Here is a 13,466-nt window from a genome sequence, read left to right on the forward strand (position 1 = left end):
TGAGAGTAATTTCCTTCTTACAACATGCTTTAATTCTTGTTTCAAAAAATGAAGTATTACTGATTGTTTTTCATCTTATACTAATCAATTGATTCAAGAAAAATATTTCTGAAAAACCTAAGATGGTTTGATTCTAGTCATCATCCCAACATATAAGCCCTACGTCAGAAATAATTTCAATTTATATACATATATAAGAAAACAAAATCTCCTTATACAATTTTTCAACTAAGTTCAAATACTAACTTATCAATCATCTCTAATTCAAACTTATCATGTTTCCAAAACATCAAGCCTCTGATACTCTGATACTGCATAGTTTGAGTCTAGTATATATCTATGTAAAGAGATCTAATATGGTAGTAATTATTGTATGGGTATAATTAACAAGAAAAGAATTATACTTTTTTTATCTTCTATCCATACCTCTCATTTTTTATTCAACAGATCGATCAAATGTTTCTGACATTGAATCATGTGACTTTGTTGATAAATTTACAACAGAAAAGAAAAACACAACCATCACCCACACAGCGAAAAACAATCTTCCTAGTAACTCAACTTATATAAATAAGCAATTTGATTTTCTCATATATGTTGTGTTTTAGGTTTTCCTCTGGATGTTTTTGTTGATTGTGATGATCATTTGACACTGATCATTTGAAGATCTGAGATAGTTAATGTTGATGGGATTGAGGTGTCACAAAGATACAATTCTTATTTATTTCTCTTATTGCATGACTCCACATTGGTCTATATACTGGAAAAAGCAGAAGAAAAATTACAAGAATTTTCGTAAACAAATTAAAAAGTTGATTTTTAAAATTGAAATTAAATTAAATCAGTCCTCCGCGTGGAGAGTCGTTTCCATCATGCAAAACCTTCCACTCATCACAATCACAATAAAGAAAAGAAAACATTTATTACATAAACCAAATGACATAAGTTATTTAATATTTGCTTTTAAATTCTTATACGTTTAACTATTCATAATTGCTTATTTATGATATAATTGAGTGGAAAAAGAAGATAAAGAGAATACGCAACATTCAGAACGGTACATTTTGTTGTTTAGTTAAAGAAAAAACGAAAAAATTAGGAAAGAAAGAAAAATATCCTTTAAAAATAAAAATTAAAAAAAAACATTTTATTCTCTCTTCATTTCAAATTCTAAACTTTCTATCTAGCATTACTTTCTTTCCTTTCAACTGGATAGCACATTTTAGTACTCATCTCAGAATTATATATATTTTTTTAAAATACATATTTTTCATTATTGTGTTGGTTTCACTAAATAACTCGTGCTTTATTTAACGAAACTCTGACATAATTAATTGATTTTATGGTTCTCAAATTATATTTCATTTAGTTTTTATATGAAAGCCTAAATACACGTTTTTCACAATACATCATCAACAATTAATAAAATAATATTACATGGAAAATATTAATATTTTTTTGTATTTATCTCAGACACAAGAATCCAAAAAAATAATCAAGTTTTTTTTTTTTTGTTCTTCTCTTTTTTACTTTTGACTTTTAGTGGAGGACAAGTCATACATGCAAAGACATAGAGGGTGTGAAGGAGTTAGGGCCATATATAAACAACCTAAAGGCTGAGAAATCTGCCATAGTTGTAATTGCAGTTTGCTTAGTCTGCTTCTGAAATGGATTCTTCAATGGCAAGTGCTGGTGCTTCTGCTGATGAAGGTTCTCAAAACCATAACAATGGAAGGAAAACCTCCTACAAACGTCTCTCTTCTTCTCAAACATCAAGACTTGAAAGGTAATTAAAATAACCCTTTAGGTTAACATTCTTTTCTTTCAATTTAATTAATTAATACTTTCATTTCCTTCATTTTGCTTTTTCGGTGAAACAAATTAAAGAGTAAACACATAATTCCTCTAGATTTAATTCTGCATGTTCCTAAAACTTTTTTTTTTTTTTTTTTTTTTTTAAATCAAGCTCTATAGATCTCTCTCCACATTTAATTCCTCTTGATTTTGCTTTTCTGGGGTTCGTTAATTTTAATTTTAATTTTTTTTTGTGAATTTTGGTTTGATCTATTTGCTCAAGGGTTTTTGTATTAAATTTGGTTTAATGTGCTTTTTATTGTCTATAGCATCACCCATATTAATTTTTACAATGCCCTTTGCTTCTTTGGGTATGTTGTGGAAGGAAAATCCACTTTTTGCGTTGGGTCGAATCGATTTTGATTAAGAGAAGTGGAAAAGTTTAATCTTTGCGAAGTAAAATTGATTTTAGATTCGGATTAACAAATCAAATTTTTAAGCCTCTGATCTTTATAATTTAGAAAATAATTTTCACACTTTTCAGTCTAAAGCACATTTTCGATACAAATACATGACCAATTTAAACATGCATAGCAAGTTTTCTTCAACAAAAGAAAAAAGTATTCTTCTCCTTCAAAATATGAAACCCTAAATCAAAACTAAATCTTTCAAAATAAATTTTATACAATTCCAAAACATATGAACCCTCAATTGTTTTAAAGAATCAATTTTGGTGCTTGATTTATCATAATCGTGCACATATTATATGAAAATAGTATTTCACATTTTATTAAACTAAAACCATGGTGAAATCGATGCTGATAAATTATACTATACAATATATTAACCAACAAGTTTGTATTTTTTTTTAATCGGCATCTTTTTTTAATATTTTACTATTTCTTTTATCTCTTGAGTTTGAGATGTTTGCACTATATATATCATTATTTTGTTAAATTGACTGATGCAGTAAATTTTTTCTATCTATACGTGTAATTGTAATTAGTATATTTAATGAAGTGTATTATCTTTTTAAATGAATTGTTCTCCTCTTATACAAATCAAATTTAATTTGAATCCATGACTTCTTTTCCCTTCTTACTCAAAATTTCACATAGAGAAAATAACAAATTATTTGAAATGATTATAAATACAACTTAAAGTTAAATTAACCCTATTATGATTAAGTTGAAGAAGTAACATGTTTTGAACTTATCAAAGGCTTTGATTGTTTTTTCATTATTTAACGACAACACAAAATATATATTATCATAATCTGCAGATATGTTTCTTTCTCTCTTGTGTCTAGCTGAATAGAAATATATATTTATTTAATTATTTTTATTTAGTATGTATAACCAACTATTTCTTAAGTATAATCATTATACATTATCTTGTATATCAAAGACATACGAAAGCAGTTATATATAAGTCATCGTCAATTTTATAATAACATAAATGATTATGTTTTTATAACAATGGATTATTTTTCTGCTCAGTTTTTATCAATTCATTCGAAATTGATTTAAGGAGATATTTTTAATCAACAAGAAAAAAAAATATATATATATAACTGTATATTAAAGTCTCAGCAAATGTTTTTTTGGTAATGCATTTGTTAGTTTTTTTTTTCTAATACTCTCGCTATTAGTGGATTATTGAACATCTTTGACTATAAAAGAAAATTACAATATATTACAAGAAAATTATTAAATATGAAAAAATTATTGTCTAAATTAATTTTTAATTTAAAATTAAAAACCAATTTAAAATCAATAGTTAAAATTTTGATGGTTAAAATTAGAAACTAATTTAAATTTAAATTTACAAATTAATTATAACCTTTCATTCGTAATAATGAAAATTATTTTAGAAGTGAATAACTTTTATTTAATGATTTGTTTTGCTGAAAGAATTAACTATTGTGGTTTGTTTTTCTTTATAAAAGGTTCATCAAGGATTGCCCACACCCTGATGAGGCGCAACGACGTCAATTGGCTGCTGAGATTGGACTTGAGCCAAGGCAAATAAAGTTTTGGTTTCAGAATAAGAGGACCCAGATCAAGGTATTCATTTTTCCACAGTAAGATTGTACAAAATTTTTATAAGACTATGAAGTAAAGTGAGAGAAATATTATATACAATTCACCATTTTTGTGCATGTTATACGTAAAGAATCAACATGAGAGAGCAGATAACACTGCTCTTCGAGTTGAGAATGATAGGATACACACAGAAAATGTTACGATGCAAGAGGCCTTGAAGAGTATGCTTTGCCCATCTTGTGGGGGACCACCGTGTCTTGAAGGAGATCGTGAACATGCTATCCATAATATGAGACTTGAAAATATGCACCTAAAGGAAGAGGTTAGCGAAGTCGTCCATTGATTCATTTTATATTTGATGTGAATATATATATATACAATATTTGATGTGATTGGTTTTCAGCATGAGAAGGTGTCTCGTCTTCTTTCGAGGTACTTGGAGAGCCAGATGTTACCACCTGATCAGTTCCAACAGGGTTTTTTTCCCATCATAGGATCAAGTTCAAATGCTGCAGCACTTGGAAATCCACTGAACCAAGTGATCGGTGGAAGTTCAAGTCATGATCCAAATCTTGCTTTGCATATGATGGATGGTGGCCATAACTTTCTTGCGAGTGAAGGCATAGAAAAAAACCTTATGGCTAAGGTTGCTGCTACTGCAATGGATGAGCTAGTTAGGCTTGTTCGGATTAATGAGCCCTTTTGGATTAAGTCCTCATCTCCAGATGGCAAGCTCTGTCTACTGCTTGAAAATTATCAAAAAATGTTCCCGAAGACCAAACATTTCAAAGGGCCAAACGTTCGTATTGAAGCAACAAAAGAATCAGGAATAGTGAGCATTAATAGCCTTCAGCTTGTTGACATGTTTCTTGATTCGGTGAGCATATCATAACCCTTTTTCTGTTGACTAGTTTTCTCTTACTTTTTATTTAATATTGTTGATATCAAAATATATATATATACTGATTTCATGTTTTCAGGACAAATGGGTGAATTTGTTCCCAACAATGGTATCCAAAGCAGAAACAGTGAAAGTAATCGAAAGAGGTTTGCCAGGAAACCGAAGTGGAGCCTTGCAGCTGGTATATATTCTCATGCAAACCTTGCTTTTGTAATTTTGTTTCATTTTTTTTGTAACTATATAAGTTTTTAATTTGTTGATAATACTTTTATGACAGATGGTCCAGCAAATGCATGTTCTTTCACCCTTTGTGCAACCTCGTGAATTTCAGTTCCTTCGTTTCTGTCAACAAATTGAAGAAGGCCTGGTGATAGCAGATGTATCATTTGATTCCTTCCAGCAAAAACCCTCTATTTTTCAGTCTTGGAAACATCCCTCTGGATGCTTGATCCAGGAAATGCCCAATGGGTGCTGTATGGTTAGTAATTTACATATTATTTATCTACTTTAGTACATCTTCAACTATAAGATTGAAATACTCTACATGTTATTGAGAAAGACGTTTTAAATATAAAAGCAAATTTTAGAGGCCATCCTATATAAAACTTTTTGAGCTTATATCCAGATTTAGAAACTCTTTACCTTTTATTTTGGTATTCACACCGATCACTTCATATCACATAAAATATAATTAATTCCAATAGTATTGAAAGTAAATCACTGATCACTTCATATATATTATGTTCTATGTTAGGTTACTTGGGTTGAGCACGTGGAAGTGGATGATAAAATCCAAATACATCCGCTGTACAAAGATATTATTGTTAAGGGCGTTGCATACGGAGCTGAAAGGTGGATTATGGAACTTCAAAGAATGTGCGAGAGATTTGCTGCCTTCTATCTTGAAAAGATACCTGATCATGATGCTGCAGGAGGTCACACTTTCTCATATTTAACTCAAAACCCTAACACTTGCACATCTATCTCTCTATATGTGTGTTTTATGATCAATGATTATGTCTTTATAGCTAATTCAAAAAGTTTACCTTATCCATTGTTCAGTGATCAATTCTCTTGAGGGAAGGCGAAGTATAATGAATTTTTCTCATCGTATGCTCAAAATCTTCTGTGAAAGTATAACCATGGCAGATGGCTTGGACTTTCCGCTTTGTGATCTGGTGAACACTAGTGGGGTGAGAGTCTCTATTCGCGAAAGCAAAATCAATGGACAGCCAAGTGGCATGATTGTTGCAGCTGCTACCTCCATTTGGCTTCCTATCCATTATATGAAAGTTTTTGAGTTCTTCCTAGATGATAAAAACCGTGCTCAGGTTTAAATACTATACCTATATAACTAATCCTTTATTATATGCAGGAATTATTTTATTAGTTAGTTAGATTTCAATTAATCTTGCTTTGTGCAATGATTAATATTTGCGTGTTCTTTTTCTTATATACTCAGTGGGATGTTCTTACCTGTGGAAATCAGGCACACAAGGTGGCAAACATCTCAAATGGAATTCACCCTGGGAACTGTGTATCTGTTATTCGGGTAATTAATTCCAATCTTTCTTTTTGTTTCGTGTTTCAACTTTGTTCTAAGTAGACAGGTTAATTAGTTTAATTTTTAGTACAATTACATTAAACAAACACTTTCATAAACTGTATGGTTAAGATAAGAACAACATTGAATTAGGTTTTAATAAACACAACCCTAAGCTGACTACTGTTTCTTCACGTACTTGTGTAGCCATTCATCCCTAGCGAGAACAATGCACTGATTCTTCAAGAGAGTTTCACAACCCCGATGGGATCGTATGTTATATATGCGCCAACTGATGTAGCAACTATGACTGCGGCCATAATGGGAGAAAACTCTTCAATGTTACCAGTTCTTCCATCAGGTTTTGTGATCTGCCCAGATGGTGAACCAAATTCAGCTATGGGAGCATTTGATGGTGCAGATACTGAAAGATCGGGAGGCTCATTGCTGACTGTGGCATTTCAAATACTAGCTAGTGCTGATGGACGCAATATGCCAAATAGGAAAGCTGGAGCAGCTGTCAACTCTCTTTTAACCTCAACTATTCTCAGAGTCAGGGATGCTTTCAACTGCAACAACTAGGACTCATCTTTTGCTTATGCAGACTTTCTATATTACTCAAGGACTAAACATTGCCTTGTTTTCTTTGCGTTTCATGACAAACCAGTTTGCTTGACATTTTCACTTTCTTTGCTATATTGCTTCACATTTTCAGCTTGTGCTTCAACTTTGCAATGTCTGTGGTGCATTGCTTGACATTTTAAATTAAATAACTTGCTGTTTTATTCCATTTTCCCCTTCTATTTATGTGTGGTAATAATTATTATCCTTCTGGTGCCCATTGTTCTTTCATGGAAAGCTTATCATTTTCTTCTGATAAGCAAAAAATTGTTGAAAGAAAGTGCAAATGACTCTGCAACCCTACTACAAAGTAGAACCATCATTAGTCCTTAATCAAATTCTCAGAAATGGATTTTTTTTTCTTCTCATATTTATAGTCTGATATACCTCACTTTATATTCTATCCTTCCAAACAACCGTTTCTTCAGACCCACTTCAACTTCTTCTCTTCCATTCTTATTAACCGTATTCTACAGTTGGGTTATTAAGATGCTTTGAACACTTTTTACTTAGTTTTTTGTGTGTAATGGGTTTTGACCTAGTCCTCCTGATTTTATTTTATTTTTTTCATTTTCCTTGTCATTTATTTCATTTTTATGTTTTTCCACGCTATAGATTTAAAAAAAAAAAAAAGTCAAAAAAACAGCCCATTCTTTCATTTTGCTAAGAAACTGTGAATGGGTCCGTGTATACCAATTTTGCGGTGACCAGCTCGCTTAAATTCGATATTGAATTTGTGGAAGTGATGAAGTCAGAAAGATCGTAGAGAAGGAAGATGAAAAACGTTGGAAGGAAGAAGATGACGATGATAAAAGGCAGGTTGGTAAATTAGGGCAATGTTATTCAAGTGTCTAATGTTTGGACGTTAGACTGATCAGTTTCTGGAGATTTGCATCAATCATGTCTTAAAGAAAACATTTCCAAAATAATGCTGAGAGATACACGGAAAACATGCGGAAACAACCTTTTACCTATCTAGATTGGTTCGTACCCTACTATAGCTCTCTCAATCATTTTTAACAATAATTTTCATATCGCGTTATAGTCATATATAACTTTGGATCATTTAACATTTTGTATCTCAAACTTTACTCTCCATCCCATTGATCAGAACGTTAAATTTCATTAAAAATTCAAAGCTCTTAATACCAAATTAAATAAATTAATCAAGTGATACAACTTAATACCAGAAGCCCAAAAATAACACAACACATGAAAAATGCATAAAAACAACACACAGGGATACAATTCAACATGCAGATGAAGCAATGAATCAAATCGAATCTCTCCGATGTTCTTGTCTAGAACTTGGACTGTAGATTGTTGACGATAGTCTTGTCTAGATGGAAAGCCTTAACAAGAACGTCGCTATCTATGTCAGGCGTAGACCCAAACACTGCATTACCAATGGTGATGACTCCCGGATTCTGGCTGCTAAGTGCAGCAATGGCCACAGCATTGCCNTACCCAACATTTCTCTGGTAATGGACGAGCCCTGTCGGGAACACAAACACATCACCCTTCTGTAGAACTTTTCTCAAGTGACGGTTTTCGGGGTTGGAAGTGACGAATCCAACTTCCAAGGTGCCTTGGAGAACGGTCAAGACCTCAGTGGCGCGAGGGTGCGTGTGAGGAGGGTTAGTGCCCCATGGGGCGTAGTCAATGCGAGCCATTGAAATGCCGAGAGTGTTCAATCCTGGAAGCTGAGTCGCGAAAACCGGTGTGACTTTAGACCCAACAGGGTTCGTGGTGTTTCCTGCTATATGAAGACCACTGAAGAGGAAGTCATTTGCCTCAACAAGTTTTGGATCCTTGCATGCCAAGCCATTCACCAACACTGCCACAAGATATTAGTTGATATGTTAAAGTTCCATAATCATGTATTAGATGTCAGTTTTAGAAGAAAAAGAAGAAACTAGTAATACGTGCATGTATATGCTAACCTTGCCCTTTAGGGTCTGCTACACAGAAATCTTGGAGAGCACTGGTATCAGCTGCTAAAGCAACTGAAAGTGAAAGAGACAGAAGTAGCATTAACAACGAGAGATTAGTCATTTGACAAAGAACTCAATAAGCACTACAGTGGATTTTGCAAGACAAAAATGTTGATACTGATTGATTATTGGTGAATGAATATGGCATTGAGTTAAGGTCTATTTATACTACAGAAGATAATATATAAGAAGAGAATAAATCATGTTTGACGTGGTAAGAGTAAGTGATAAGATTTTGCTGAAGCTGGCATGTGGAGCGTGTAGAGGGGTTATTTCTTGCTGTGGATACAATGCCGGCAGAAAGTGTTGCTGCCATTCGGCTAGTCATCTAGAAAAGAAGAACAGTATGAAGCCGAAATTCATGACAACCTCTCTTTTCGTTTGGAGCTTGTACATGGTTTTTTTTTTTTTTTATCTATAGGTTCATGTATAATAAAGATAATGTAGGGTTACTTCCATCAATTTTTACCGACCCTATCATAATCCATTTAAATTTATATAATATACAAAAAATAGTAAGTCTATCTTTAATTATCACTAATGAATTAAAATAATATTTGATCACACGGGTAACCCGACCGGACCCACTACGGGTTGGCCACTTAGTGAGTCAACCCAAGCCGGCTTATTTATTAGCAAACCAAAAAAATTTGAACCCGACCCGACCCACCACGGGTTGGTGGGTTAAACGGGTTGGCTCATTGGCTCACTTAACTTTTTTATCATCCTCTTCTTATGAAATTCTTATAACATGTTACTTTGATGAATCAAATTGAAACCGTGTAATAATTGGACCAATAGATATAAAAGAAACTAAAAAACGAAGAATCTAAAATATTAAGGTAGTATGTGTTTATTTTGTATTTATTAATAATAAAAAAATTAAAGAATCTTAGTTATCATAACTAACATGTGTTTATTTTGAAATAATTAATATAAAAAACTAAAAAATCTTAGTTACATAATAATGTTTTTTATATAGGATATTTTATATGATTTTATATTGTGTATATTAAACAATGAAAAATGTTTGATGAAGTGATCAAGTGATTATAAAAATATTATAGATATTTTTTCGTGTTATTAATTATTAAAAGTATTGTAAAAATATTGTATATATAGGATGTTTAAATATTGTAAAAATATTGTATATATAGGATGTTTAAATATTGTAAAAATATTGTATATATAGGATGTTTAAATATTGTAAAAATATTGTATATATAAGATGTTTAAATATTGTAAAATTATTGTATATATAGGATTTTAAATATTGTAAAATTATTATATATATATATATAGGATGTTTAAATATTGTAAAAATAACCTAAATAAAGGTTGTGCATTTTGAATAATTAATTTGATTTCAATAAAAAAATAGGATTTGAATAATTAATTTAATTAATTTGATTTAATTATAAAAATAGGTGGGTTGGTGAGTCAATCCGACCCACGACAGGTTCAACTCATGTAAATCATGTTCTTAGTGAGTCGGATTCTCATTTTTTTCCAACCCAATTCGACTGAAACCGTGCTAAGCCGAGTTGACTCACGGATTTTAACTCACAAAAAATTCTGCATGAAAAGCTGCAGCAATAATATATATGAAAAAAAAAAATCCAATTATTAACAATGAATGGTAGCATGTGTCAGGCAACTGGTGCAAGGGAAGACCCGGACAACATCCCGCCTAATTATTAACAATGAAGTAAAATGTGCTTGGACGGATGTCAACTGTGAACGAACCAAGCAAAATATATATTTGACTACTTTTAAACAATTTTAAGTACTAAAATGTTTATTTTAATTTAAAGTTGGTAGTATTACAAACCAAAAAAGCCATAAATCGAATTTAAGAAATATTTAATATATTGCTTATTATGGTTTTATTTGCATATGGTTGGATGAAATATTGTAGATATCAATGTCAAAACATAATCAAATTAAACTTTAAACTTTTTGCTTATTTCTTTTCACTTTTATTTCTATACTATATATGGTCGGATGAAATATTGTAGATACCAATTTCAAAACATCATCAAATTAAACTTCAAACTTTTTGCCTATTTTTTTTCACTTTTATTTTTGTACGATATATAGTCAAGGATCATTCCACTTTATCAACATTAATATCCTCTTAGGATAAGTAATACACACCATGAATATCACTCATCAAAGGTCCAATGCTATGTTGAAAATCAAGTACTACTTATCAAAGGTTAAGAGTTGTTTGTCAATGATTGAGAACTATATATGAACATTATGTGTCGCACACTAAAGATTAAGTGTTCTTTACTATAAAGATTTAGCGTTACTTGTTGATGGACCTATGTCTCTTGCCAAAGACTATGTGTCATCTAACAGGGTGTTGTTTACTGATATCTAATTGTCGCTTGTCAAGGATTGCATGTCTTCTACCATTACCATGTGTCACCTGTCGAAGATAACGATGAACCATCTACTACGAAGCCTAATCGAATACGTGTAACTTGGCAAAATTTGATTGACTTTTTTTTCTGATTTTGAAAATTGACTTAGAAAATTTTCTGTGGACATAACACTCCTTCATCTTGTGGAGAACAAGTCCCTATAGAAGAAAAAGGATGAGTAGTTAAAAAAAGAAATGTTGAAGAAGAAGAAAATGTTAAAGAAGTCCATAAAATTAAAGTCTCCTTACAAATACCTCTTTCATTGTGCAAGAAGAATTTTTTATCTTTATCTATCCCATTTCACTAAACAAAATATTTATCAAAGCCATTATTAAAACATTTATTTTCATTTCTTCCTTCACGAAAGATGTATATTAAACTATTTATGAAGATCTGCACTAAATAATATAAGACCAATCATTTCATCTTGTTTTAGAAAAACAAAATCATTTTAAGTCATAAAAATAGCACGTATGTTTGTTAACCATTAAAATACGGGCTTAACCTTTTTTTTTTTGTCTAACACAACTAAATCAAAAGCACATTAATAAGGAATTTAAAAATGTGTTACTTTTTCACGACGAATGTGCTTATTTCATCTCAATTATGTTAATGATTTTAATAAATATATGTATTATAATCTATCCAATATGTATGATATTTTTATTACTCGTTATTTAAAAAAATTAGATAAAGTAATATTAAAACATAATATACTATAAATAAGTTAACATCTTAAACTCTTATATATTATATTAATTTATATTGTTATATTTGTATATATTACCAATATATATATATATATATATATATATATATATATATATATATATATATAATCAAGAATTAGTTTATTTAAATTATGATATTAAAGTCTGGTTAATTAAGAACAATGGATAAATTTTGTTAACAAAAAGTAACCGGACATATACTAGGAAATGGCAGGAATAATGAAAGAAAGTCATTTCAAAATGAAAAATGATATTTTGAAACATATAACTTTTTTATATTTATTTGATATAATTCTCTTTTTCTTTTTTAAAAAATTAATAAAATTTATTCTTTTAAAATTATCATACTCTTGTTATATATGTCAAATAAATGCTAATCTATCTCATGCTAAAATTTGAGGTCTAGAACACTAACATGCGCAATGACAAGAAGTTATATGTCAATAAAATGGTGAAAAAATACCGAACCAGACAACAAAGACAGAATCAGGCAAATCGTATAAATTGATGAAATGATAGAAGTTAATTAACGAAAACTAAAAAATATAAATGGATAATGGACAGACACAATTCAACACTGGCAGAGGAAGCAATAATTAATCAAAATCGATGTCTCCGATGCATGATCGTGTCTAGAACTTGGACTGTAGATAGTTGATGGTAGTCTTGTCCAATTGGAAAGCTTTAGCAAGAACATCGCTATCAATGTCAGGCGTAGACCCAAACACTGCATTAGCAATGGTGATGACTCCCGGGTTCTGGTTGCTAAGTGCTGCAATGGCCACAGCATAGCCATACCCAACATTTCTCTGGTAATGGACGAGCCCTGTCGGGAACACAAACACATCACCCTTCTGTAGAACTTTTCTCAAGTGACGGTTTTCGGGGTTGGAAGTGACGAATCCAACTTCCAAGGTGCCTTCCAGAACGGTCAAGACTTCAGTGGCGCGAGGGTGCGTGTGAGGAGGATTAATGCCCTTTGGGGCATAGTCAATGCGAGCTATGGAGATGTCAAGAGTGTTCAACCCTGGAAGCTGAGAAACAAAAACCGGTGTCACTTTAGACCCAACTGGGTTTGTGGTGTTTCCTGCTATGTGAAGACCGCTGAAGAAGAAGTCATTCGCCTCAACAAGTTTTGGATCTTTGCATGCCAACCCGTTTACCAACACTGCCATAATTCATCAAGTTGAACTGTCAGAATCTCCTTGTATCAAGTGCAAAACTTTTGAGTATATACTTTTAAAGTATAATTATTACATGTTATGGAAGTAAAATAGTCATTAGTATCTACTGTACCTTTCTCTTGTGGGTCTGCCACACAGAAATCTTGGAATGTACTGGTACCAGCTGCTAGAACAACTGAAAGTGAAAGAGTCAAAACTGTCAGGAAAAATGAGGGAATAGCCAT

At 31.4% G+C, this 13,466-nt stretch overlaps 3 protein-coding genes across 3 annotated transcripts; 1 reads left to right on the top strand and 2 right to left on the bottom strand.

The window, feature by feature from the left end:
• The first annotated feature begins 1,651 nt into the window (after positions 1 to 1,651).
• Positions 1,652 to 6,865, top strand: LOC106774847 (homeobox-leucine zipper protein HDG11-like). The gene is made up of 10 exons (XM_014661878.2): positions 1,652 to 1,786; positions 3,743 to 3,860; positions 3,970 to 4,161; positions 4,243 to 4,716; positions 4,820 to 4,921; positions 5,018 to 5,218; positions 5,495 to 5,675; positions 5,803 to 6,071; positions 6,203 to 6,292; positions 6,491 to 6,865. The coding sequence occupies exons 1-10, from the start codon at positions 1,668 to 1,670 to the stop codon at positions 6,863 to 6,865; spliced, it is 2,121 nt and encodes a 706-aa protein (XP_014517364.1). The 5' UTR covers positions 1,652 to 1,667.
• A 1,340-nt stretch (positions 6,866 to 8,205) lies between these two features.
• On the bottom strand, positions 8,206 to 8,959 carry LOC106775454 (germin-like protein subfamily 1 member 11). The gene is made up of 2 exons (XM_014662578.1): positions 8,848 to 8,959; positions 8,206 to 8,741 (listed from the first exon to the last, which is right to left on the bottom strand). Exons 1-2 carry the CDS (start codon positions 8,957 to 8,959, stop codon positions 8,206 to 8,208), a joined length of 648 nt encoding a protein of 215 aa, XP_014518064.1.
• Positions 8,960 to 12,690: 3,731 nt separating this feature from the next.
• On the bottom strand, positions 12,691 to 13,466 carry LOC106775464 (germin-like protein 8-11). Its single transcript, XM_014662587.1, has 2 exons — positions 13,354 to 13,466; positions 12,691 to 13,219 (listed from the first exon to the last, which is right to left on the bottom strand). The coding sequence occupies exons 1-2, from the start codon at positions 13,464 to 13,466 to the stop codon at positions 12,691 to 12,693; spliced, it is 642 nt and encodes a 213-aa protein (XP_014518073.1).

The sequence above is a fragment of the Vigna radiata genome, chromosome 10, assembly GCF_000741045.1.
Source record: "Vigna radiata var. radiata cultivar VC1973A chromosome 10, Vradiata_ver6, whole genome shotgun sequence".
NCBI lineage: Eukaryota > Viridiplantae > Streptophyta > Magnoliopsida > Fabales > Fabaceae > Vigna > Vigna radiata.

Bases quoted from the DNA above. Each gene is read 5' to 3' on its own strand.
- LOC106774847 (XM_014661878.2), top strand. From the start codon at position 1,668: ATGGATTCTTCAATGGCAAGTGCTGGTGCTTCTGCTGATGAAGGTTCT. The intron at 4,717-4,819 runs GTGAGCATATCA...TCATGTTTTCAG, and splicing joins TTGACATGTTTCTTGATTCG to GACAAATGGGTGAATTTGTT. The intron at 6,293-6,490 runs GTAATTAATTCC...GTACTTGTGTAG, and splicing joins ACTGTGTATCTGTTATTCGG to CCATTCATCCCTAGCGAGAA.
- LOC106775464 (XM_014662587.1), bottom strand. From the start codon at position 13,466: ATGGCTATTCCCTCATTTTTCCTGACAGTTTTGACTCTTTCACTTTCA. The intron at 13,220-13,353 runs TACAGTAGATAC...GGCAGTGTTGGT, and splicing joins GCAGACCCACAAGAGAAAGG to AAACGGGTTGGCATGCAAAG.